The sequence below is a fragment of the Colletotrichum chrysophilum genome (assembly GCF_026319265.1).
Source record: "Colletotrichum chrysophilum strain AFK26 chromosome Unknown scaffold_26, whole genome shotgun sequence".
Classification (NCBI taxonomy): domain Eukaryota; kingdom Fungi; phylum Ascomycota; class Sordariomycetes; order Glomerellales; family Glomerellaceae; genus Colletotrichum; species Colletotrichum chrysophilum.
Window position 1 is genome coordinate 356,441 of NW_026517313.1, and position 23,611 is coordinate 380,051.

Here is a 23,611-nt window from a genome sequence, read left to right on the forward strand (position 1 = left end):
ATCCCAGCACTTCCAAGCCGCAGGTGCCGAGCAAACAGTGGAACACCCGCTGAATGCCGTCCGTCCAGGCCCTGCAGGACGGCGGCGACAGCACCGTGAGGTGAACCTCGAGGCCCACTTTCGTCGTCCCAGGGTCGCACCACACACTGAACAAGGTCCCGAGTAAGGTGTCGGAATGGCTCCTAACCTTTTTGGTGTTGAGAATAGCCTTTTTGCGTCGCCCGCTCATCTTACCTTAGGACGCAGCACGGGAGGTGCCGTCGACGGCAAGCGCTGTCCATCAACGTCCCGTCTCCCGGCCCATCCTAAGAACTACATCTTTCGGCCGCCTCGTGCTCCGACCTGCACTTTTGACCCGAACATGTCGTGAGCCCGCGACTCCTTTACTCAGCTGAACGCGCTTTGAAGAACAACTTATGCGACCATGGGTCTCGGCGTTTTAGAATCAAAGTCCCTGGACCATGTTCCAGGTGAGTCCAACTCCAATTTGTGCTTCAACCACCCGCTCTGTCCTCCTGTCATCCCAAAACTGACGCTGTCAATCCGCTCAAAAGGCACGACGCGCTACTTCGACGACCCCGACCGCCCACAGGCTGCGACCAACGCTCATCACGGATTGAAGGTCGATAACAGCGGAGATGTTCCCATTATTTTGGTGAGCTACTACTTCAGGGACCACATCGCGACCCGCCACCCCCCGCTGACAGCCCTCCCCTCCAGATTCCCCAGCCCTCCGACGACCCGAACGACCCCCTCAATTGGCCACTCTGGAAGCGTGACCTCATCACCTTTGTTCTGTCCATAACCGCCATCTTTGCCACGGCTCTGGGTCCTATTCTCGCTGCAAACACCGTTACCATCGCGCTCCTCTTCCGCAAGAGCTTCACGTCCATCGCGCTATTGACGGGCTACTTCCTCCTTGGAGTAGGCGCCGCTGCTATCTTCTTCGTGCCCTCAGGACGTGTATGGGGGAAGCGCCATCTTTTCATCCTGGGAATATGCATCCTCATCGGGTCGTCCGCCTGGGCCGGCGCTGTCGGCACCAACTACAACTCTCTCCTTGGCGCCCGTGTCGTCCAGGGCATCGGCTGTGCTCCGTTCGAGACCCTTGTCAACGCTGCTGTCGGTGATTTGTACTTCGTACATCAGCGTGGCTCGCGCATGGCCTTCACCAACTTGGCCGTTTTCGGCGGTGCCTTCTTCACACCCATCGTCGTTGGGAAAATTACCCACAGCATCGGCTGGTGGTGGACCTTCTACCTGGAAGCCATCTTCTGCGCCATCATGCTGCCTGCCGTCTTCTTCCTGTGCCCCGAGACGGCCTATCGTCGCGACGCTGCTCTCAACACCGACATGGTAGCCAACACCAGTGACCACGAGATGAAGAATCTGGATATGAACCACGGTCATGATAAGAATTCTGCCGATACGACGACGCTTGTGCCTGGCATGGCCTCCAACTATGGCGCAGACATTCCCGAGAAGACATTTATGCAATCGCTCAGTCTCTTTGATGGCCGCAAAACTGATGAAAGCTACTGGAAATTGCTTTTGCGCCCGTTTCCACTGTTCGCTCAGCCAGCGTTCCTCTGGGGCTGCCTCGTTCAGGGAACCATGATCGGTTGGACGGTCTTCATCGGAGTCATCGTTGCCGCCATTTTCCTCGGACCCCCTTACTACTGGAATGAGGTGTACGCCGGTTACGCCTATGTGGGTGCTTTCATCGGAGCTCTCGTGGGATTCATTATCGCAGGTGTCTTTTCCGACTGGAGCGCCAAGTTCATGACTCGGCGCAACAATGGCATCTACGAGCCGGAGTTTCGCATCGTCATGGTGCTCCCAATGTTCATCATTGGGGGCATCGGCCTGTACGGCTTCGGTATCACCTCTGCAGGACTTATCAGCAAGGAATTCCACTACAGCATTCCTCTTGTCTTCTTCGGTTTTGAGGTCGCTGGCATGGTAATTGGCGCTGTGGCCAGCTCCCTCTACATTGTTGACGCCTACCGTGATCTCGCCATCGAAGGCTTCACTTGCATGATTATCTTCAAGAACATCTTCAGCTTTGGACTGACATACAGCGCCTACGACTGGATCATTGCCGGTGGCACCAAGCGCACGATGATCGCTATTGCCAGCGTGCAGGTTGTCGTCTGCGCAACGAGCATTCCAATGTGTAAGTGCCATCTTAGCCCAACCTTTTAAACCATGAACTGACGAGGATGCAGATATTTATGGAAAGCGTGTTCGTGCCTACTTCCACCAACACGACCTGCTCAAGTTGACTGGCCTTCGCTGAAAAGCCGGGCAATTTCCTGAGATTGATCTACTTCTACATATTTATTCACAAATGGGGCACTCTCTGCCCAAGACAGGGCGTTGTTTAGTTAGTGCTTTGGCACACGCATCTACCCGTCACCTAAGATAGCTTCACGCCTTCGCGCGTTGACCAGAGACCGTACATTAGTACCATAGTAATGCTAGTTTCTCTAATTTACTTCAATATGCTATAGCTAGGCCTGTTTTGTATGAGCAAGAGTATGGAATCACCAAGAGCCAGCCACCGACAGGTTCGTCCCGGGCAGAACCATCACGGAGGGTCTCCCTCAAGGACGGCCGGTCGGTTGGTCTCTTCGTGCATGTATGGCAGTAGCAAGCGGGAGTGGATCTGATTTGGAGCTTCGAGAGCTATTCGTACCTGACCAAGCCCATCCCTATCCTGGCCCCTCCATCCAGAAACAAGGTCCGCTCCGTGCCGCAGAGGCTGACCATCCGCCACACCACACTGGATGTTTCCTCAACCCCTCACAAAACACAGAGCATCAATCAGATTCCGCAGTGGCATGTCTTGCTCGGCCTATGAATCCCCTCTCTTCTCCCCTCTCCACCAGCGCGGGCCAGCGCCCCTCCAATCCACATGCCCATCTCTGCACAGTCCCCAATTCCGTCCAGTCACACAAATCCACGACATACAACGAAGGCAGCTAATCACATGTGATGACGGAGCTCGCGCCTTACTCTTGGGCAATGGAGAATAGCAGCAGATCCGCTGAAAAGGAAAAAAAAATATTTCTCACACGTTTCCCCGGGTATAACTATGCTACGCTATGTTGGGTGTGTGCGCACGCGCTGTGTGTGTAGTGTTGACAGAGAGAGTGTATGTGTATCTGCAAATTCCCTACTCCTTTGGCCTCCTTCAAGGTCCGTATGCTAGTAATCCTGAGCCTCCGCAAGCAATGCACTGAACTTCCGATCCCAAGGAGATGATACAATCCGACAGTATATGTTTCATGGTTTTTGGTTCTTTCTCACACGCTTAGAAAAAGGCGTCGCAACAATAATTTGGCCGTTTCTTGGTAAGATGGATTGGGGGTATGTGTCGCTGATGTCGTGGGAAGAAATATACTGAAGATAAATAGCAGAAAAAATCAAGACAAGAGTCAAAATCAAAATCAAAATAAAACACATCGCACGCTTTCGTCACTCGGTAACATCCATTCATACAGACATGTCGTATCATCCAGTCCACTTCCGCCACCAACTGCTGCGGGGCGTGGCATCGGAGAACATGGCCTGCCGACGGCGCTCATCACTACCTTCGGAGCCGCCGCCGGCACCGCCGCTGCCGCCGCCGCCAGCATATCGCCGCTCACGCTCTTCACGACGGGCTTTGCGGCGGCGATCGTCAGCCTCGTCGGCGGTACCTTCTTCGTACCGGGCCCGACGACGGCGTTCTCGTCGCTCGCGGCGCATCTCGTCCTCTGTCATCGGGATGGCCTCCGCCTGACCACCGTCTTCCGGGGGAGGGCCTGCATCGGTATGCTCCTTGACCCACGATGAGGTACCGGAATGAGGCCAGGCGGGCTTCATTTCCTCGTCACGCCTGTATCTATGGCGGGACGAGGCGAGGCCTTCGTCACCGGATTCTCGGGTGGACCGCCTGCGACTACCGCGATGGCGGACTTCTTCGCCATCCGTCTCCGCGGCGGCGCGAGCAGCACGTCGTTCTTCCCGCCTGATTCTTCGGGCCTCGTCTTCGTCGATCGCTGCCGCGTCGCGCTCCTCGCGGGCACGGCGGCGTTCTTCTCGGGCCGCTCTCCTGGCCTCCGCGTCTGCCTCTGCAGCGGCGGCAGCCTCACGTTCTTTGCGACGACGTCGTCGCTCAGCTCGCTCAGCCTCGCGGTCATCCGCAGCTCTGCGCTCTTCCTCTTCGCGCTGGCGTGCTGCGCGGCGCTCTGCGCGTCTGGCTTCCTTTTCATCGCGGCGGCGAGCTTCCGCGTCATCTTCTTCTCGCCGACGACGACGCTCACGTCTTGCCTCGTCTTTGGCACGTCGAGCCTCATCCTCATCTTGCTCGACAATACCAGCAGCCTCAGCTTCCCGTGCGGCACGGCGGGCGCGACGAGCAGCGCGACGCGCCTCCTGGTCCATGTCCGTCATTGCTACGGCTTCCGCCTCTTCAGCGTCAGCAGCGGACCCCTTGCGGCGGTGCTGCCGTCTGGTGTCATCGTCGGTTGCATATGTATGTCGCCTGCGCGGTGGCTCTGGGCGGTCCGGCTTGGGTGTTCTTAGGCCGAACAGACCACCAAGGCCCTTCTTGGCACTTGAGCTGGATCGCTTCATGGGTGGCGGCTCAGGAACATCGGGCGTCGCGAAATCATCAGGATATCTTTGACGTCGGCGGGAGGACTTTGGGGGGCTGATGTCTTCCCCATCCCCATTTGCTCCCATCATGACAACGTCTTCGTCGCGCCTGCGACGCCGACTGCTGGATTTATCGACGCCGAGCACTTTGGCCGCCTTGGAGGACATCGGGGGCGCTTCCTCTGGAGGCGGGGACATCAAGCCACTGGCATCAACCGAGTGTCGACGCGACGGATGTCCGGACCCAAGCCGCCGATCCCGAGTGGAGGTTGAGCGAGAAATGGGTGGCGTGCTAAACATGGACGTCAGCTTCGGCCGTGCTGGCGCCGGCGCTTCGACGGAACGGTCGGCCTTATCGGAGCTCGAGCCCTTGGAAGAGCTCTTGGTCCCCTGTTTTTCCGCAGAAGCGTGTTTTCTCTCCCGCCTCTCGGACTTGGACTTCCTTTCCCTGTCGCGATCACGGTCACGGTCACGATCACGATCACGATCTCGGTCCCGGTCTCCGTCCTTGTCACGAGAGTTGGAAGCCGCCCACGTGCCCCACGAACCGGAACCCTCGCGGCTAATCTTGGTTCGGTCTTTCCTGGAAGATTTTGGCTCAGGAGGAGAAACAACCTCGATCTCCTCGGCAGGAGGCTGTTCTTCAGGCTCTTCCACTTCGGGGTCTTCAACCACTTCAGGATCTTGAGGCTCTTCCGGCTCGTCGACAGGAGGCGCTTCGGGCACTGCAGGAGGAGGTGGCGGCGCCGGAGGCGGGGGTATATCCTCGGCGAGAAGGTACTTGTCCTTGTTCTTCTTCTTCTTCTTTTTCTTCTCCACAGGCGGCGCCTCAATTACCTCAATGATTTCGTTCTCGTCCTCTTCGGCAGGAAACGCGCCAGGAGGTTCTGAGGACTTGTTCTCGTCAGCGTCAGCGTCAACTACGACCGGTTCCTCAGCTTCAGGATCTGGTTCAGGTTCAGGCGGCGGCGGCGGCGGAGGTGGTGGTGCGGCTGCTGCTTCAGCTTCGAGGCGCTTCTTCTCCTTCCTCAGTCGCTTTCTTTCCTCCTTCGTCAGCGGAGGCGGAGGGACTGGCTCCGGTTCTGGTTCGGGTTCCGGCTCTGGTTCCGGCTCCGGCTCCGGCTCAGGCTCTTCTTCGACAATTGGTTCCGGCTCGTCCTCTGGTTCTTCTGGCGGCGGCGATGGCGGTTTGGCTTCGAATGCTTTCAATCTGTCAGCGATCTTGCTTCCCTTAGCCTTACGAGCCGTAGACGGTTGCATCCAGGTCGAGGCGTCGTTGCTTATGGCGGAAGACGTGTTGTTGTCATTCCAATCGTTGCTCGCACCTTCTAAACAAAGAGGAGTCAGCACTGTAACACGGTGGGATGCATCTCATTTCAATAGTCTCGATGAGGCTTGGTGGTGTGCTGGAGTGGTGTGAAGGGGAAATTGGGGGTTGCCTGAGGCCACTTACCATTTTTGGACGCTTTCTTGCCGCCAAGTCCCCAGAAACTGAAGGCATCGAAGGCAGCCTTGGGTTGCAGAATTGGCGGTGATACCGGAGGCGGAGGTGGTGAAGCGGGTTCGGCATCGGCCAGAAGCTCCTCCACTTGCTCCTCGGTGAGTTCAATGTCGCCAAGCTCGTCGTCCTTGTCGATGTCGTCGATGACATCTTCAGGCTCCTCCTCCTCCTGCTCAACTTCCTCTTCTTCTACCTTTGCCTTTTCCTTGTCCTTATCCTTCTTGTCTTTCTTATCCTTCTTTTTGTCCTTCTTATCCTTCTTTTCCCTCTCTTTCTCTTTCTCCCTTTCCCTCTCCCTCTCCCTCTCTTTCTCCTTCTCCTTTTCCCTAGACTTGGACTTGGACTTGGATTCCTTCTCCGACTTGGAACTCTTCTTGGACTTCTTGGCCGCTTCCTCGGCCTCCTCTCGCTCTCGGGCTGCCTCTTCCTCGGCCTCCTTAGCCGCGGCTTCCTCGGCCTCCCTGGCGGCTTGCTCTTCAGCCTCTTGAGCTAGGCGCTCTTCCTCCTCGATGCGGGCAGCCTCTTCAGCTTCTGCGGCAGCTGCAGCTTCCGCTTCCGCGGCCGCTTGGTCCGCATTCCGTTGGTCGATGGCCTCCTTCAACCGATCGTAGGCTGCTTGATCTTTTTTCGTCAATTTGCCCTTTTTGAGCTTCTTAGCCTCCAGAGCCGCAAAAAGGTCTTCTTCTTCGGCGATCCTTGCCGCCTCCGCCGCAGCTTTCTCGGCTTCCTCCTCCTCAATGCGAGCTTTCTCGGCAGCTTCTTCTTCCTCAATCCGGGCTTTCTCGGCAGCTTCGGCAGCGGCGGCCTCTTCCGCTTCTTGAGCAAGGCGCTCCTCCTCTTCCCTGGCGGCTTGCTCGGCGGCTTCTTCCTCTTCTCTCGCCTTCCGCGCGGCCTCCTCCTTCTCGGCCTTCTTCTTCTCCTTTTCAAGCTTCTTCAGCTCCTTCTCGCTCAGCTTGGGCTCTTTCTTGGGCTTCTCCTTGTCCTTGTCCTTTTCTTTGTCCTTAGACTTGGACTTGGATGAAGTCAAGTCACCCCAGAAGCTGGATTTGTCTGGTTCTGGTTCTGCTTCAGGCTCAGTCAGGTCCATTGTGGGAGGGGTAGGAGCTGGCGGTGGAGGGTCGGCAAGTCTGTCCTTACGGTTCTTGTTCTTCTTCTTCGAGGAACCCCAGGCGGCCCAGTCATCGTCGTCGCCTTTATCCTTGGTTTCCTCGACGGAATCTGGCTGCATAAAATCCAGGCTTGGCTCTTCGTCCATGACTTCCACGGGCTCGTTGTTAGACTTGTCCTTCTTCTTCTTCTTCTTGGACGACGTGCCCCAGATATCGTCCACCGGCTCCTCAATAGCGTCCGGTTTCATGGAGGCCTCGATTTCAGCGTCACCCTTCTTCTTCTTGTCTTTCTTACCACCAGTCATCCAAGAGCTGAAGAAGCCGTCGCCACCAGTGTCTTCGAGCGGATCAGAAACATCGGGAACAGCAGGAGGTGCCTCTTCTGCGGGGGTTGGCTCGTCTTCCTCAAGTTGAACCAGGGCCATGGCATCGTCCTTCTTCTTCTTCTTTTTGTCCTTCTTCTGGCCCCAATCGGCCCAGTCATCCTCGGCCGGAGGCTCTTCTGCGGGTGTAACTTCTTTGCTCTTCTTCTTCTTCTCTTTATCCTTCTCTTTCTCTTTATCCTTCTCCTTTTCCTTTTCCTTATCTTTCTTAGAAGAGCCCCAGATGCCCCAGGAGTCTGACGCTTTTTCCTCGGCCTCTTTCTTCTTCTTCTTGTCCTTCTTAGAGTCAAGACCGGTGAAGAAATCGTCATCGTCCTTCTTCTCGCTCTTGGCTGACTCGGGCTCTGCCTCAGCTTCTGCAGCTTTCTTCTTTTTCTTATCCTTCTTAGAAAGGCCAAAGCCCCAGTCGTCCTCAACAGCGGGCTCTGGCTCCGGCTCCGGCTCTGCCTCTGGTTCAGGAGTAGGTGGGTCAGGAGCTGGCTCGGGAACAGGTTCCGGTTCAGGTTCCGCAAGCTTGCCCTTCTTCTTCTTCTTGTCTTTCTTGGTGGTTATGCTAGCCCAGAAGTCGTCTTCTGCTGGTTTTTCGGGTTCGGGCTCGGGTTCAGGCTCGGGTTCAGGCTCAGGTTCCGGTTCCTTTGGCGGCTCTGGATCGGCAAGAAGTCCCTTTTTCTTCTTCTTCTTATCAGTCTTAGATAACCCAGCGAAGCTCCAAGGGTCGTCCTTCTTCTCCGGCTCTGGTTCAGGCTCAGGCACAGGTTCCGGTTCAGGCTCCGGTTCAGGCTCTGGAGGGGGTTCCGGCTCGGCAAGAAGGCCCTTCTTCTTCTTTTTGTCGGTCTTTGACAAGCTCGCGAAACTCCAGGGATCGTTTTTCTTCTCCGGTTCTGGCTCGGGCTCAGGAGCTGGAGGTGGTGGTGGAGGCAAGGGTTCGGGTTCGGGCTCAGGTTCACTCTTCCCTTTCTTCTTTTTCTTGCTCTTTGTGGCGATGCCCCATCCGGTATCATCAACTGGGTCGGGTTCCGGCGCTGGCTCCGGCTCCGGTTCCGGAATTGGATCTGGTTCTTTCGCAGCCTCGGCCTCGGCGGCGTCAGCAGCGGCTTGTTCCGCGGCCAGTGCTGCTGCCGCCATCTCGGCCTTCTTCTTCTTCTTCTGCGTTTTTGATAAGCCAGCAAATGGGTCTTCTTCCACCTTTGGAGGTTCTGGCTCGGGCTCCGGTACCGGTTCTGGCTCTGGCTCTGGTTCGGGCTCTGGTTCGGGCTCTGGCTCAGCAAGCAGACCTTTCTTCTTCTTCTTTTTGTCCGTCTTGCTTGGTGGCGTCCCCCAGCTCCATGGGTCAGCTGCCGCCGCTGGAGGAGGATCTGGAGCAGGTTCAGGGATGAACTGTGGTGGTTCAGGCTCCTCCTTTGCCTTTTTATTATTCATGCCCCAGGAGTCCCATATGTCATCTTGCTTGGGAGGATCCGGAACCGGTTCCGGTTCTGGGTCAAGAAGTAGGCCTTTCTTCTTCTTCTTCTTTTCCGTCTTGGAAAGAGGAGTTGAAAGTGCCCAAGGGTCGTCCTTCTTCTCTGGCTCTGGTTCTGGTTCTGGTTCCTTTGGTGGCTCCGGGTCGGCCTTGCCCTTCTTCTTACCTGTAGTGCCCCATCCCCATGGATCGTCGGCTGGTGGTTCTTCCTTCTTTTCTTCTGGTAAAGGATCCCAGATATTGGTCTTCTTCTTCGTCTTCTTATCCTTCTTAGAAGTCGCAAAAGAGCCCCATGGGTCCTCCTCCTCCTTCCTCTCAGGTTCGGGGGCAGGCGGGGGAGGTGTTGGCTCGGGCTCGGCCTTCTCGTCGCCAAAACTGAATCCCAGACTATTCAGCTTCTTCTTTGGTTTTGCAGTGCTGAGGCCCCAAGGGTTTGCGTCTTCCTTTTCAGTAGAGACCGCTGAAACCGGGCTTTTACTCCCCCAATTCAGACCCCAAGAGCTGGCAAGTCCGGCGCCCCACGTACCCAGTCCTCCACCAACACCCAAGCCGCCAAGACCTCCTGGTTTGTTGCCGTTGCCGTTGCCGTTGCTATTGCTGTTGCTGTTGGTATTACTGTTCGTTGTACCAAAATTTAGATCAAGTCCGCCGCCGTTGCCGCCACCTCCGTGATCGTCTAGTTTGATGTCTTGGAAGGAGTCCATGGGAATCGACGGGGCATCATCGGCAATGCCCTTCTTGGTTTTCTTCTTGGTCTTTGTGGCCGCAAAACCCCAACCGTCGTCTTCTGGGGGCGGTTCTTCGGCAGGCGGTGTTGGCTTGTCCTTGTCCTTGTCACCGCCGTCGCCATCGCCAGCCGCACCACCATCGTCCTTGGGCGCTTCGCCTCCCTGGTCACCTCCGTCTCCGGCGCCTTCATCGTCCTTCTTAGCGTCGTCATCATTACTATTGTTCGTCGGAGCCTTGGCAGGGGCCTTCTTTTTCTTCTTTGCCGCCTGCATGAAACCTTCCTCCGAACCAAAGTCGATGAGGAAATCGTGCGTCGGATCTCGAAAGATGGAATCCTTGCCGCGCCGCTCCCGTATGTCTGTGCTCGAGGCTTGAGGTCGGACGAAGAATGAGAAGTCTGAGGGTTGTCGGTTTGCGAATCCGCCAGAGCCCGTCGGGTCCATGACTTGTTCTGATGATTCAGATGCTTCGGATGGTGGGTTTACATGTCGTGACCATCGCGGACCGTAATCTGGTACTTTCAGCGGGCTCGAGGTGCTGGTGTTGATTCTGATGGTTCGGCGATAGGATGAGGTCTAGGAATGTCAGCGGATCAGCTTAGTCTACATGTTCATCTGATGACTGAGGCGTGTTAGTGGAATGCGGGAAGGGGGGGTAAGGCGGCATGCGCTGAGCAGCCCCCCCCTCCCCTCTCCGATTCCCCCGTTGGACTCGTAAGTTTCTCCAAACGGCTACGGCGCTGGTAGCCGTTGGGTTTAAACCGAACTTTGGAGGCGTCGGCGCTGGAACGACGCCGTCGCCCACAAATTTGGAGCAAAAACAATGACGAAGGACGAAAATGATTCGGGTCATACCTGTGGTTTTTGCCAGGCGGTTTCCCATGCGCAGGCGATGATGCGCAAGCGAACGCGTACATCTTCTTCATCCCAGCTAGTCCTCGAGTGCTGTGTTGTTCTCCAACAATGGGCGTCGTTTGCCCAGTTTCCTGGAAAGGACGCCGAAACCGTGGCCGCAGCCATGTTGGGAATTGTTGCTCGTGGTGCAGCTTCCTGTGCGAAAAATCATGGAAGCTGAGCCGGCTTTTGGAGGAATCGATGAAGATGAAGATGGGCACGTGGGAAGGTGGTCGCTGTCGTCGTTTCGTTTTCGTTGGAGGGGTATCGGTGAGGGGCAGCGGTTTGCGCACGCGGAAGTATGAGGCAGGCAATCGCAGCGATGAAACGGAAGACGGGTTGGTTGTGCGAGGGGAGAGTCTGCAGATGTGCGGTCTCAGGGATTCGTATGACCGGAGCGAAGTGAGACTGGAACAGAGGTTGCGCAAGTTAGTAAAGTTGTTTGTGATTGTGACTGAGGTGGTGGAATTATCCGTAAATGCGCGGGCTGGGGGGAGATCGGCTCGGCTGGCAAAAAAAGGGACGGGGGCCGCTACGCGCAGCGCAGCATGGCGCCAGGGTCCTGGGAGGGAGGTGAGGGACGGGAATGGAATGAAAGAATGACGGAGGAGAGGTGCCACAGGGCGAAATAGTAATACCTCAGAAGTCCAGGTCGCCGGCCGCTTCACTTGTCCCTACCTAGGTACCTAATAAGTAAGTAGTTGGTTAATTACCTACCTTATGCTACCAAGCAGCCCAGGCTAAAGATAGGTAGGCTGGAGAATGCCTTCTGTGGTCGATAACGAGCCAGTTGTGAGCGATAGCAGGGATGGAGCTTTTGGTGTTACACCTCAAAAGACGGCCGTCGCCACTGTTTCGCTCGCCAAAAAGTGCCAGTCTGACCGCGCTGAAAGAAGTCAATTCGTCGTTCAAGTCTCTTTTTTTTTCCTTCTTGCTCTCGTCTAACACTCTCAGTGGCTCTCCTATCTTCTTCCTCGTGAGCCTCTCTGACTGACTGAGGGAGGTGAGGTCGAGTCATATAGGAGAAGAAACGGAGCAATAGGAAGGCTGGAGACGGTCCGGAAAGAAGATTCTTACAAGCCACTTGCTGCACAGGGAGCCAATGGCCCGTCGCGTCGTTGCTGGATCGTCGCGGCGAGGCGAATTGGAGGATGACAATGTTGCAGACCGCCAGTATCTTGCAGCACCACGCACGCAGGCAACACACCCGCTGGTGCTGGGAGGAGGCTTTTGTCTGGCTCGGTGCCGGATATCGTAGGCCTGCACGTCGAGTTGAACGGATGACTTCGTCGTTGGTCAGGGTTGAAACGATGCAATGCGTAGGATTCGGGGTCGTAACGCATGCGCCGCCGGCGTTGGTCGATGATGGGACTGCGCTGTCTTCCCTTCCCCTCCTGCTCTGCGCGTCTTGTTGTTCTGTCCAGGAGCCTCGTCGTGCCATGCAACAGAGCCAGAAAGGGACACCGTCAAAGCAGGGGTGGATCAAATGAATGCTGGTGGTGCCGTCCAGTCGTCGTGAAGATTATGAAGGCTTGTTGATGTACGAGAGGAGGAGGAAACTCCCTTGATCAGCAGGAGCCATACATAGCATGAAGCAAGTTGAGGTAAGGTAAGGTATGTCGGAGTAATAATTATGGATATGGATGCTGGATGTACGTCGTTGCGATCCATCTGCCCAGCCATCCGTCCTATCACGTCCAATCCGAATCATCAATGAGTGAGTCTCCTCTGCTGTCTCCCGGCTGTTGCTCCTCAGCGTCGTCCCGCTCCCCTCGCATGGCCCATCATCCATGATACCAAGCACTGCATACAGTAGATGCGAGGAGGGAGGTGCCACAGTCGGCAAGAGCGCAACGAGCGACTCGTCCGCCAGAGGGTGTTCATCCCTGGCATCTGGGCGGGTGGAAGGGCGGGCCCGGCGATTCATTGGCTGCACAAGTGTGATGTAGTCCCTGCAAGTCCCGTCTTTTGACTCGATTCACACCACTTCGGGGGGCCCCCCTCCCCTCCCATCCAGCCTGCCGCCCAGGTGATGCCTCTTCTCCAGGATCCCATCTGCTTCAAGTGGGCGACCATTCGGGCAGCACACACCACACCACACACACGCACCACTAGTACACTGCGGGAGTGGAACACAAAACCAAGGTCAGGAGGTTATCATCGATGCCTCTCTCAAGTTCCTGTAATGACAGACAGTAGGGTACCTTACCTTTACTTAGACAAGCAGACGGGTTGTGACGATGGCCCACGAGCTAGTTCGCGAAAAGAGCCGAGGGGACGATGGCCGGAGGGGACGACACAACGACCAACGCCCTTGCCGCGCCCTCGCCTGTCTGCCACTTCACTTTCTTTCCTACCTTACCCAGACAGGGTACCCCAATGCCACCTGCTCTTGGGCCGGTATCCGCATCTTAATTGCTTCTGACTGTCGTCTCTGGACTTCGGTTCCTAGACTAAGCAACAAGCTGGACCCTACCTTACCCAATGCACGCAACGGCTGGTTATTCCAACCTTCTTCCCTGCGACGGGCAGTGAGCTGTCAGCACCGTGTCTTGGGTTGTCGCTGCAACACTTGTTTGTTGCCCTCCTCAGCACTGCGATGTTCCATGTTGCTCATCATGACGCCTCACGTTACACTCTCATCAACCCCTCCAAAAGGAGCCCGCCAGCCCAAGAGAAAAAGCCGCACACACAGAAAGCAATTGTGTATCACGGCCCCCACCAGTCGACAGTCAACGGTCACTTCCCTTCTAGCTGACTGGAAATCCGTTTCACTCGCCGACAGCGCTCAATTGGCGGAAATACATGCCTCTCCAGCCACCTCGCCGCGCTCCCCCATGTACAGTGCCGTGGCAAAAAAAACGACACAATCCGGAAATCGCCGAAAAAAGCCCGCTCACGTCGACCTAGCAACGAGGATCAAAAAAAATCCCAGAAATACACTTTTTGCTATAATTACCTCAAAAAAACATCAGAAAATTTATTAATTAATTCTATATTAGGTTGAGATTATCTAGTACTTTATATACTATCCCTTAGCGTTAATAATAGGTTAAATCTATCTTAGTATTTATTTTAATAGGTTATTAACTATTTTTTATTTAATATTAAGCTAGTACTTTTCTACTACTTTAACTAAATAATTAAGAAACTCTTTATTGCTCTTCTATATTTCTAAGCTTAGCTTAGCCTTATAAACCTACTATTTAAGGACTTTTTATAAATTTTTAATAAGTTTAAGATTTAAGCTATATAAAAGCTAGTTAATTATTTAAAACGCTTATATATTAAGCTATACTATTACCTTTTTTACTATATAGATAGAGGTATTATCTTATATAAATATATAGAATAAAGAGTAGAGGTCTAGAAAATTCTCTGAAAGTAGTTTAAAGTATAGATTTATAATATAGCCCTTCTTTTTAGTATTTAGATTACGTATTATAGTTACTAGAAAGGTTTTTTTGCTATACTAAATACTAGCTTAGAATATCTATAAATAGTATATTTATTTAATATAAGGTTATATATACTTAATATTAAGTTACTTATCCCCTATTTAGATTAAAAAGTAAGTAAAATATACTTATAGTAGTTAAGTAATTAGAATAAATATGAAGAAAGTATAATAGATTATTATAGAGCTAAATATATACTTAGCGCTAGTTATAGCTATATTTAACTAAGCACTTATTAGTAAAGTAAAAATATTTCTACTAACTTACTAGCTTCTTATATATCTTTAAATACTGTATAAGACGTCTTATTATACTTTCTTTAGATAATTAGAGGTATTATAGTGCTACTTTATAAATAATACCCTACTTAAGAAGCTATTATTAAATAGTCTACTTAGAGATAGTTAGAGTAATAAATTTAATTAGATTATATGCTAAGATAAAAAGGTTATAAGAGATTAACTATAATATATATCTTCTTATAATAGGAGTAATTAGTAGTAGCTACCTTAAGCGTATATTTAATCTAGTAGATATTTAATACTAGTATTAATACGTAATACTATTTACTATATACTACGTTAAACCTATCCTAGTAGCTATATTACGCGCTAAAATACCTGTAAAGCGTAGGGTTATAATAACTGTTTGTTTATAAGGCGACTAGTGTTTTTTCTGATTTTTTTAAGGGCTAGGGGTTAAGGGGGATATTTTCGTAGTATGTAGAGGGTAGGGTGGTTAACGCGTAAAGTGGTGGCGCGAGAGAAAGTGTGTCGTTTTTTTTTACAGCCCTACTGTACCTACACGCCCACATCCACCCGCTAAGCATGGGCACCATGGAGAAGTGAGATGCCTCACACACTCCATACGCGCAGAGCTCGTCGTAGTCGGATACGTACGGGCACATCACTGCCATGTTGATGACAAGCAGCTTCTGCCATGCAGGCGAGTCTTCACACACCTATGTATGGCATACGAACCAACGCTATTGCCATTGTCTCTGGGCCGTGGCGGCGGAAGCGGGACGAGGCTTGCAAGGGCAAGGAAACTGAGGGAGATGCCGTCGCTCATGGAGACGTTGCCATGCGGACGACGGCTCGGCCAGCATGCTAGCTAGCATCGACGTTGATGCACCAAGCCGCACACGATGAGGTATCGATACATGGACAACTGGGCAGCCATGCACCTGCGACCGTGGGATGACATCCGCTGGGGGTTGTATTCGTACCTGTTCGCACGGCGACATCCTGTCGGGGCTCCTGGCCAGTCTTCCCACGCCGCCGGAGCCCCATTTGGCATCTGTACGATGGACGAATGTCCTCTCGAGCCAGCGCCAGACCTGCGTCTGAATGGGTGTACTTGCAGCGCCGCTGGCTGCGCATCGGGAACTAACAGGGCCTTCATGCACACCCAAGTCTGGGCCTGTCTTGCGATGCAGGCGACACTCCTGTACTGAATCGTCTTGTCTGCCACTCATCCCACGATAATCGCCCAAAGAGGCATGGCGTGTCCTTCACCGCTTCAACATCTCAAACCACGCTGGCCGAATTCGCACCAACCAGCCACGCCGAATCGCCAAGTCTACACTTTGGACGCGACGGTGGAGAAGAAATTTCAATTTCCTCCCCCTTCTCACCGTCAATGGACACAATGAGTGCGGATATGAAGAAAGTCATTGTCCTTGAGACATGAGACATGTCATTTTGAGCGCAAGAAATGTGGTAACCCGCTCCGTGCAGCCGAGTTGGCGACGTCCTTGTGTATAGCAGACAACCCTCTCACGTTGGTTTCCACAGCTTCAGCAACAGCCTGATAGCTTGACTGCAGGCAGCTCAACCGATCATTGCCACACAGACATGAGCCCATGGATGCTCCTCGGATGAACTTTGAGTGTGATGTTGCGGCTCTTTCTGGCGGTCAGACCTGAGCCGAGAAAACGGCGAAGGCAACTTTCTGCTTCGTACCTAACCTCTGTTCAGGTTGAAACTATGGGTCGATGGGGAAGACAACTCAGCAAGTGCAGCATCACCGACTTAGCTAGCTGCAGACTGCAATTGACCTCCACAAGAATCATGTCGACAACTTTTCGAATGGAGCCCGGAGTTTAATGACTCCAGCTGCAAGAAAGCTCTCCATTCCATGACGAGCATCAAGTCATCGATCCCCCAGATTACTTGGCTGTTTACCTAGCGGTCTCGAGGAAAGGGCATGTAAATCATGTTCGCGTTTAGGGATCAGAGGGTCCGCCGTGACCACAGTTCATGGCGCCCCGTTATTGAGATGCCTAACGCGGCCTCGTCCCATGCGCGTTCATGTCTCAAGTCGTTGGTTTAGAGGGTGACAAAGAGCACCGGTGGCTTGGAAGAAAGAAGTCTTGGACGAGACAAATCTGGGGTTGGAACTCGGGACGAGCCCGACGGCCCTTGCTTGTGACCGTGACCTTGACCGTAACCGTACCCGTTCGAAGGGGCCGTGAAGAAGAAGGATTGTTCCGCTTCCGCCGCCGGCCGGAACACGACCTACGGATACCAAGCCGCAAGAGCAACGACCCTGCATCCCCGAGTGAAAGTGACGGTGGATAAGAGATAGCTCCCCGCGGAGCCGAGGTGAGGATGAGGTCCGGTTCGGTCAGCCTCAGCAAGCGCAGCCACAGCCACCGCCATCTCACGCCCCCCGGAGCTCCCGCCACGGGCGCAGTCACCAATTGCGGTCCCCCAGTGGAAGTGCCGACTCAGGGTCCAAGATCGGCCTGTCGTTTATCCCAGCTTGCGCCTCCCCCAAACATGGACGTTACCATAGGGCTCATTCCGAGGCACTGGCTCCTCCTCCAGGGGTTAAAATTAGTATCACAGGCTGTTTCAGCGTCTCTTCTCAGTCAACGTCGAGTATCAAGCTTGCTGCGAAATGTCATCCATTCGCCCTCAATGTCACTGAGGAGAATCGCTTCAAAATCTCACCCAATGCGCCGCGAGCCAATGCCTTCCTTCCCTTCCTTGGTGGGTGTAAGTCAGCCAGGCACTAACTGCAATTGAGTGCAACCGACTGCTAGCATCGGCAGAGCTGCCATCCGTGTTTGCGTCGGTTTGCATATGCTTGTCGACTTGCACGCGCCGCCTCCATCCTTCGGGTGACGTCGATGGTTTAGTGCCGCAGCAGGGCAAGGTCCATGCGACACTATGTCGGCATCAGGTGCACCCTTTCCTCTGCTCTTTGTTTTGGCGTTGACAACCCCTCCCCCCTCCCAAGGAGGACGTGCCATCAGACGAAACAAAAGATGCTGGCCCCCTTCGCTCATACCGTTCCTGCCTGCTGGAAAGGCAATTCAACCGTCAGTCAGGACAAGGTTCTTTCCCGGCCGCTTACACTCTGTTGGAGACAAACCACGCGGGAACCCCGCTGATCCTCGGACTACAGGGAAGGAAGCTGACTTGATCTCGACTTCACCTCGCCCTTCAGCTCGATAGTCTGTTGCCATCAGACGTTGTTCTTCTCTATCTCTATCCAGCTCTCGCTTTCGAGCCCGAGTACACTTGGGGCCATCGGTTCAACACCCCCAGCAGCTCCTCCGAGATCACCACCGGGAAACCCATCCGCCACCATGCCCGCTCACCACAATCTCACAATACGCATCCCGCTCCCCAGCATGTTACCGGCGGAGGCCGTCATCGAGACTCTCCAATCGCAGTCTCCAGCCCTTCGCCACCAGCCGCTGATAACCCGCTTCGAAAAGGTACCCGTCAGCCTCGACAGCATCGTCGACGACGACTTCTTCCTCGACACGGGCCTCAAGATCTCCTCCTATGTGGTCTACGAAAAGGTCACCGTCGTGCCGGGCATCAAGAAGGAAATCTCCTTCCCGGCCGTCCTCCAGAACATTCCCAATGGTCTCCGCGCCCGCGCCTCGGCCCCGGGCGGCGTCATCGTTCGGAGCGAGTGGCTCGTCGTGCCCCGTCCCGAGGAGCGCTGGCCGGGCGAGCACAGCTCCGGCAAGCTCGGGGGCTATGTCGACGGCGACTACGAGCTCGTGGAGAACGTCAGGGTCGAGACGAGCCGGATGCTGATGCCCCTCGTCAAGGGGCAGATGGAGGGCGCCCATCGGGAATTGTTGCGGAAGATGCTCGACGAGGTGGCGCAAAAAGTCGGCCGGTCCAAGATGTGATACGACGCAAACGGTGGGAAAAGGACATGATTTGGAAGTAGTACGATTTTTGGGTCGGCGTTGGTTGGCGAGTTCTTCTCTGTTTGTCTAGATACCACGGTCATTCATCATTCAGCGTTTTCTGTCGTCTTTGGAAAAACAAAATGAAGGACATATCCCTTCAACATTAATCCCCGTTACCTCACAACACACACCCTCCCCTCGTCGTTCCTCGTGTGCTCATTCACAGCCTCCCTTTCTGTAATTGTCAAATGGTATAAACAAGCTTGCCCGCGCTGACCTTGCCCTCCTTCAACTCCTTCAGCCCGACAATGACGCCGTCGAGTCCACTGCCGCCGCGGTTCTTGATGACGCGGATGGGCTTCAGCTTGCCCTCGGCGAGCAGCTCCCTGCTCAGCTCCCAGAAGCGCTTGCCAAATTCGTAGTTCTCCGGGACGGCGTCCCTCTTTCCGAAGTAGCCAAACTCCTCGCCGAAGACGGTGTAGTACAGGCTCATCTGCACGTCGGCGTTGGGGTTGACCTCCTGCACCTTTTTCTTGTCGACGGGCAGCAGCGTGCCGACGAGGGACGGCTTCGAGGACGACAGGGCCCTGGCAACGATCGCCGCGGACTCGTCGGTGGACTGGCAGTCCCAGGCCAGCGTGAGCGCGTCGCCCGTGTGCTTGCGGATGTCCTCGGACACGGTGGGCGACTTGTAGTCGAAGACGGCGGAGGCGCCGAGCTCCTTGAGGTAGTCGAAGTTGTGCGGGGAGGCGGTGGTGATGACGTTGTAGCCCGACAGCTTGGCGTACTGGATGCCGGAGATGCCCATGGCCGTGCTGCCGCCGTAGATGAGGATGGTCTTGGGCTCCTTTGCGGGGGAGCTGGGCAGCGGGAGCTTGAGGGTCTGGTAGAGACCTTGGCCCTGGTTTTGCGTGTGTAAGTGGATGATGAATCACGGGGGAGGGGTGATAGTGAAGGGAGAGGCATACGACAGTGGTGACGGCAATACCGAGGGTGGCAGCCTCCTCGTCGGTAATGTTGTCGGGAGTCTTGATCTGGAGGTCGCCCTTGACGGCAATGTACTTGGCGAAAGCGCCGTCAATCTCCCGCAGAGCATTGCTATATGTCGTCGTAAGCCACACAAATGGCCTCTTGTCTTGTCGACCAAGAGGAAACTCACGATCCGTTGACGGGTCCGCAGATACGGTCGCCCTTCTTGAAATCCTTGGTCACTCCGGATCCGACCTCCTCCACGATACCGGCGTAGTCGCAGCCGACCCAGATGCCGACGCAGCCCGCCTTGTCCGCGAGGTCGACATGCTTCCAGTCGGTGGGGTTGATGGCCACCGCGGTCGTCTTGACCAGGATGTAATCGTCGGCGGGGAGCTTGGGGACAGGTGCGTCGACAACCTTGGCCACGCCGGCCTCGATCGTCTTGACAGCTTGGTTCTGAGCCATTGTGAAGTCTGTGTGAGTGTGAGTGAGTCGAAAGGCGGTGATGTCAGTTCACTTCCCAATTGGGTCGATATGCCGAGAGCGAAGGGTGTCTTATATAGAAAGAGCTATGCCAACCACACAAACAAAGCATGAGAGCGTTCCTGCCCCCTCCGTCGTCAGAGCTTACAAATGCTAGTCCCGCGTCCAGCCAAGCCCAAAGCGCGGGTCCTTGAGTCTCCAGCATCTGCTGCTCGGCACATTGACGGCGGGGGCGGTCAACCTCATAGAAAACCACATCATAGACGGCCCCGCACCCAGAGGACGGAACGTGGCTGTCGCGCGGATCTAACACCGTTCCTGGAGTATTCCCGGTGGTCAAGCTCTACCTTCTGCTTCCCCTCCTAAAGAGCTCCCCAAAAAGCCCTTACTAGGACAGATGCCGAGGGAGTTCACCTTGTTGGCACTAAAGCTCGCAGGGCAGGGCAGGGCAGAGAGAGCTCCTCTGGCCCGGGGCCCTGCTCAACCGAAGGTCCCGTCTCGGCGCCGGCCATCTGCTTACGGCAACAGCCCATGCTGACCCTCCGTCGGGTGCTGCCCAGCCCGGCGCCGGATGCATTTGTCAGATCAGAGCTTGGCCGGCTGCAAATCGAATCGCTGCCGGACGTTGCTTGAATTCGTTGTCACTACGTAGATGGCCTTATCCGCACTGAACGATGAGCGAAAAGCCCCGCTACGACGACGATTTGGCCCCGCGGGCCCCCTCGCTGGTGATGTAACCATATCGTTATCGCCGACGGAAACCCCTCCGAGGGGCAACGCTTTGCCAAGTACATCTCACGTACAACGGAGGCCATGGTGATTTTTACTCAAGTGGAGGAGTAGAGGTGAACCTAGAATTTCATCATAATGGTATCTATAGCAACGCGTTCTAAACCCTGTAACCAGACCATCCGCTCAATGCCATCCATATCAGCGGCAATATTCGCAGTGTCCCCTTACAACAGTCGCTTGTTCATGAAGCGGTATAACACCAGGAATAAAAAAGATAAAAGACGTGTATCATAGACGATCCGTCGCACGTAGAAGTCAAGCAACAAAGCAAAAAAAAAGACAGCAACCAGCCGTGTTCGAACACTACCGACCGCCGTAGTCGCTGGCGTAACCAACTTCGCCGAACCCTTGGCTCATGCCACCCTCGCCAAACCCTGTGCCGGGTCCGCTGACATAACCGCCATCGTCACCTTCGTAGTCGCTAGCTTCGAACGATGAACGGCCTGAAATGTCGTCTTCCAGGCCGCTGCTTGCGTCCGGCGCAGACCAGTTCATTTGCGCGAGTGCTGGGTACTGTGCGAGCAGTGCGGCAGGCAGCATGTACTGGCCGCTGGTATCCATAGGGTAGCCCGGCTCCATCATGGCACCTTGGGCGGCCATATTTTGCATGTTTTGCTGTTGCATCCGCTGTTCTTGCCAAGCACGTTGTCTGTCAAGCATTTCTTCGTCCAGCAAGGGTTTGATGCAGATCCGACCTGCTTCAGAACGGAAATGTCTGCCAAGCGCATCCGCACGCGCAAATCTACGGCCGCAGCCCCACTGGCCACCAGCCTTCAGATCGCCCTTGCAGACAAACTTCTTCTCTCCCGAGTGCAGCCCCTCGTGTCTCTTTCTGTCATGCTGCCGAGCAAACGCCTTGCCGCAAACTGTACATACGAATGGACGTTCGTCTGTGTGTGTGCGCAGATGGGATCGCAAGTTGTAAGCTCTCGTGAATCGTTTCGGGCACAGCGTGCACTGGAAGGTGGCAGGATGCTTCTGCACACGTTTCGCGTTGCCGTTATCCTGGGAGTTTTGGTATTCGGGGTCTGCCAGTCTCAACGCAATGACGTTATTGGGCACCGCCGATGTCGACTGTCTTCTGCGATTGGGACTCGTGGCCTGTCGGTCGAGCGGTGAGAGTGATCGCGAGGAGTCTCTCGACAGATCGACACCCAGGTGAGGGGACAAGCTGCCTGAAGGAGTCTGGCGAACCATGCCGGGGCCGCCGCTGTTGAAAGGGTCCGTAACCGCGCGTGGACGGGATCGGGGACGGCCTGTTGCTTCTGTTAGTCACGAACGAATGGGTCAGAGTTGCAAGTCCCATACCTCGGTCAGGAGGAGTCAAGGAATCTTGATCCATGGGAGGCTTGGGGGTCTCGAAGTTGTTCGATCTTGAAGTAGGCGCAAACTCGATGTTGATAGCTGGCGCAACCTGGGGCATCTCATGTTGCTGCAGTGTCGGAAAAGCCTCCTGGCCCGCGTAGCCGGCAGCATATCCGGCATTTTGGGCAGCGAGGCCAAAGTTGGTCGGTTGGTTGAGCTCGGGCATCGTCTGGGGGAGGATGCGCGGGGAGATGGCCGGACTGTGGGAGGGGCTCCGGCCATGTAGGTTGGGGCTGCTAAGCGCCGGGTCCGAAATTGTGAAGCTGTCGAAGCCCTGAATCTGCTGGTAAAGACCAGAGTCTTGCGGGCGCTGCATGGGCGAATGGCGCTGGTCGACCGCCTCGAAGCTGTCGGCGCTCACGAGGTTAGGCGACGGGGCGGCGGAAGAGACGTCCGAGTACTCGGACGGAGACCTCCGGTGGCCCTGAAACTGGGGTTGACTCCATTCGTTCAGCTGGTTCGGCAGCAGAGCGGCCTCGGGCCCGAGTGAGGCGTTTCTCGAGTGACCGGAAGGGGGCGACGAGAACTGGTGTTGGTTGAAGGCCGGAGACTGGTGCGCGGAGGGTGTCTGGTGGGGGTCGGGGTTGAGCAGGTGGGGAGGGGTCGGCGAGTGGTGGCTCTGAGGCATGGCCATGTTCATGTCGCCTGGGTTGAGGCTGCTCTGGTCGAAGACTCCGGTGTTGTACTGCTGCTCGCCCTGAGTAGTGTTGGAGGGGAAGAGAGGAAAGTCGCCGGAGGCGAAGTTGGGGTCGAGGAAGCCGGCCGAGCTCTGGTTCGCGAAGGCGGCGGACTGGTTGAATGACTGGCCGTTCTGCTGGCCGTTCAGGAAGTTGTTATTGTTGTTGAAGGTGTTGAAGTCGGCGGAGGCGGGTCCGGAGAAGGCTTGTGTAGCTGATTGATCCAAGCCGAGGCCGAGTCCAATGTTTCCTGCGTCGGTGGGCTGAAACGGATTCGGCGATGGGGAATGCGAGGGTTGTCTTATATGAGGCTGTTGATGCCCCGCAGACGGTGAGCGACCGCGTTGGGCCTGTTGATCCATGATGTAAATGGATGCCGGGAGTCGGTAGTCGGAAGGATGGGATGCGTGTGTTGCGTGTGTGTGAGAGTGTTTGTTGCCGTCTTTAGAACTGGGCGAGGCAGTTCACAAGTCAGCCTTTCAGGCACCGCACTGCCCTGGGGCTGTGCTGACGCGCGAGAGCTGACAGACCGCACCCAACTGGCGACGGCGGGGGAGAAGCGTATGCGACGGACTGCGATTCGCTGTCGCAAAGACTTATGCGGGAACGGTAGACGTAGGCGCTTCTGGCGGATGTAACTGAACAATGAGATGGAGAGCGATGCCGAAGAGAGGACGAAAGTCGAGGGGGTTGTTTGCGGGTTTTGGAGGGGGCGTTGGAGAGAATGCGTGTCGCAGTAAGGTAGCAAGAAGAAGCGTCGGGGAGTGTATGTGTGCGGTAAGCGGTGGTAATGAGGTAAGTAAGGCAAGTACGCAGTAGGTAGGTAGGTAGGTAGGTAGGTACCAGCGTGCCAAGGGGAGTTGAGATGGGGAAGCGAGGGACTTGGATTCCTGTCCTGTTCTGTGGGCGGGCCAGAGACCGCGGGACCGGACTGGACAGCTGAAGGACTCAGACTCAGACTCTCAGGATCGGACTCAGGACTGG

At 55.1% G+C, this 23,611-nt stretch overlaps 5 protein-coding genes across 5 annotated transcripts; 2 read left to right on the top strand and 3 right to left on the bottom strand.

Moving 5' to 3' along the window:
- Nucleotides 1-424: 424 nt before the first annotated feature.
- On the top strand, nt 425-2,299 carry COL26b_004385 (uncharacterized protein; the record flags this gene model as incomplete). The annotated part of the gene is made up of 4 exons (XM_053177262.1): nt 425-470; nt 555-655; nt 721-2,176; nt 2,229-2,299. The coding sequence occupies 4 exons, from the start codon at nt 425-427 to the stop codon at nt 2,297-2,299; spliced, it is 1,674 nt and encodes a 557-aa protein (XP_053038858.1).
- A 1,217-nt stretch (nt 2,300-3,516) lies between these two features.
- Nucleotides 3,517-10,268, bottom strand: COL26b_004386 (uncharacterized protein; the record flags this gene model as incomplete). The annotated part of the gene is made up of 2 exons (XM_053177263.1): nt 3,517-5,972; nt 6,098-10,268. 2 exons carry the CDS (start codon nt 10,266-10,268, stop codon nt 3,517-3,519), a joined length of 6,627 nt encoding a protein of 2,208 aa, XP_053038859.1.
- A 7,506-nt stretch (nt 10,269-17,774) lies between these two features.
- On the top strand, nt 17,775-18,335 carry COL26b_004387 (uncharacterized protein; the record flags this gene model as incomplete). The annotated part of the gene is made up of 1 exon (XM_053177264.1): nt 17,775-18,335. The coding sequence occupies one exon, from the start codon at nt 17,775-17,777 to the stop codon at nt 18,333-18,335; it is 561 nt and encodes a 186-aa protein (XP_053038860.1).
- Nucleotides 18,336-18,582: 247 nt separating this feature from the next.
- COL26b_004388 (uncharacterized protein) lies at nt 18,583-19,775 on the bottom strand (the record flags this gene model as incomplete). Its single annotated transcript, XM_053177265.1, has 3 exons — nt 18,583-19,239; nt 19,307-19,436; nt 19,498-19,775. 3 exons carry the CDS (start codon nt 19,773-19,775, stop codon nt 18,583-18,585), a joined length of 1,065 nt encoding a protein of 354 aa, XP_053038861.1.
- Nucleotides 19,776-20,888: 1,113 nt separating this feature from the next.
- Nucleotides 20,889-22,989, bottom strand: COL26b_004389 (uncharacterized protein; the record flags this gene model as incomplete). The annotated part of the gene is made up of 2 exons (XM_053177266.1): nt 20,889-21,841; nt 21,894-22,989. 2 exons carry the CDS (start codon nt 22,987-22,989, stop codon nt 20,889-20,891), a joined length of 2,049 nt encoding a protein of 682 aa, XP_053038862.1.
- Between the last annotated feature and the right edge of the window lie 622 nt (nt 22,990-23,611).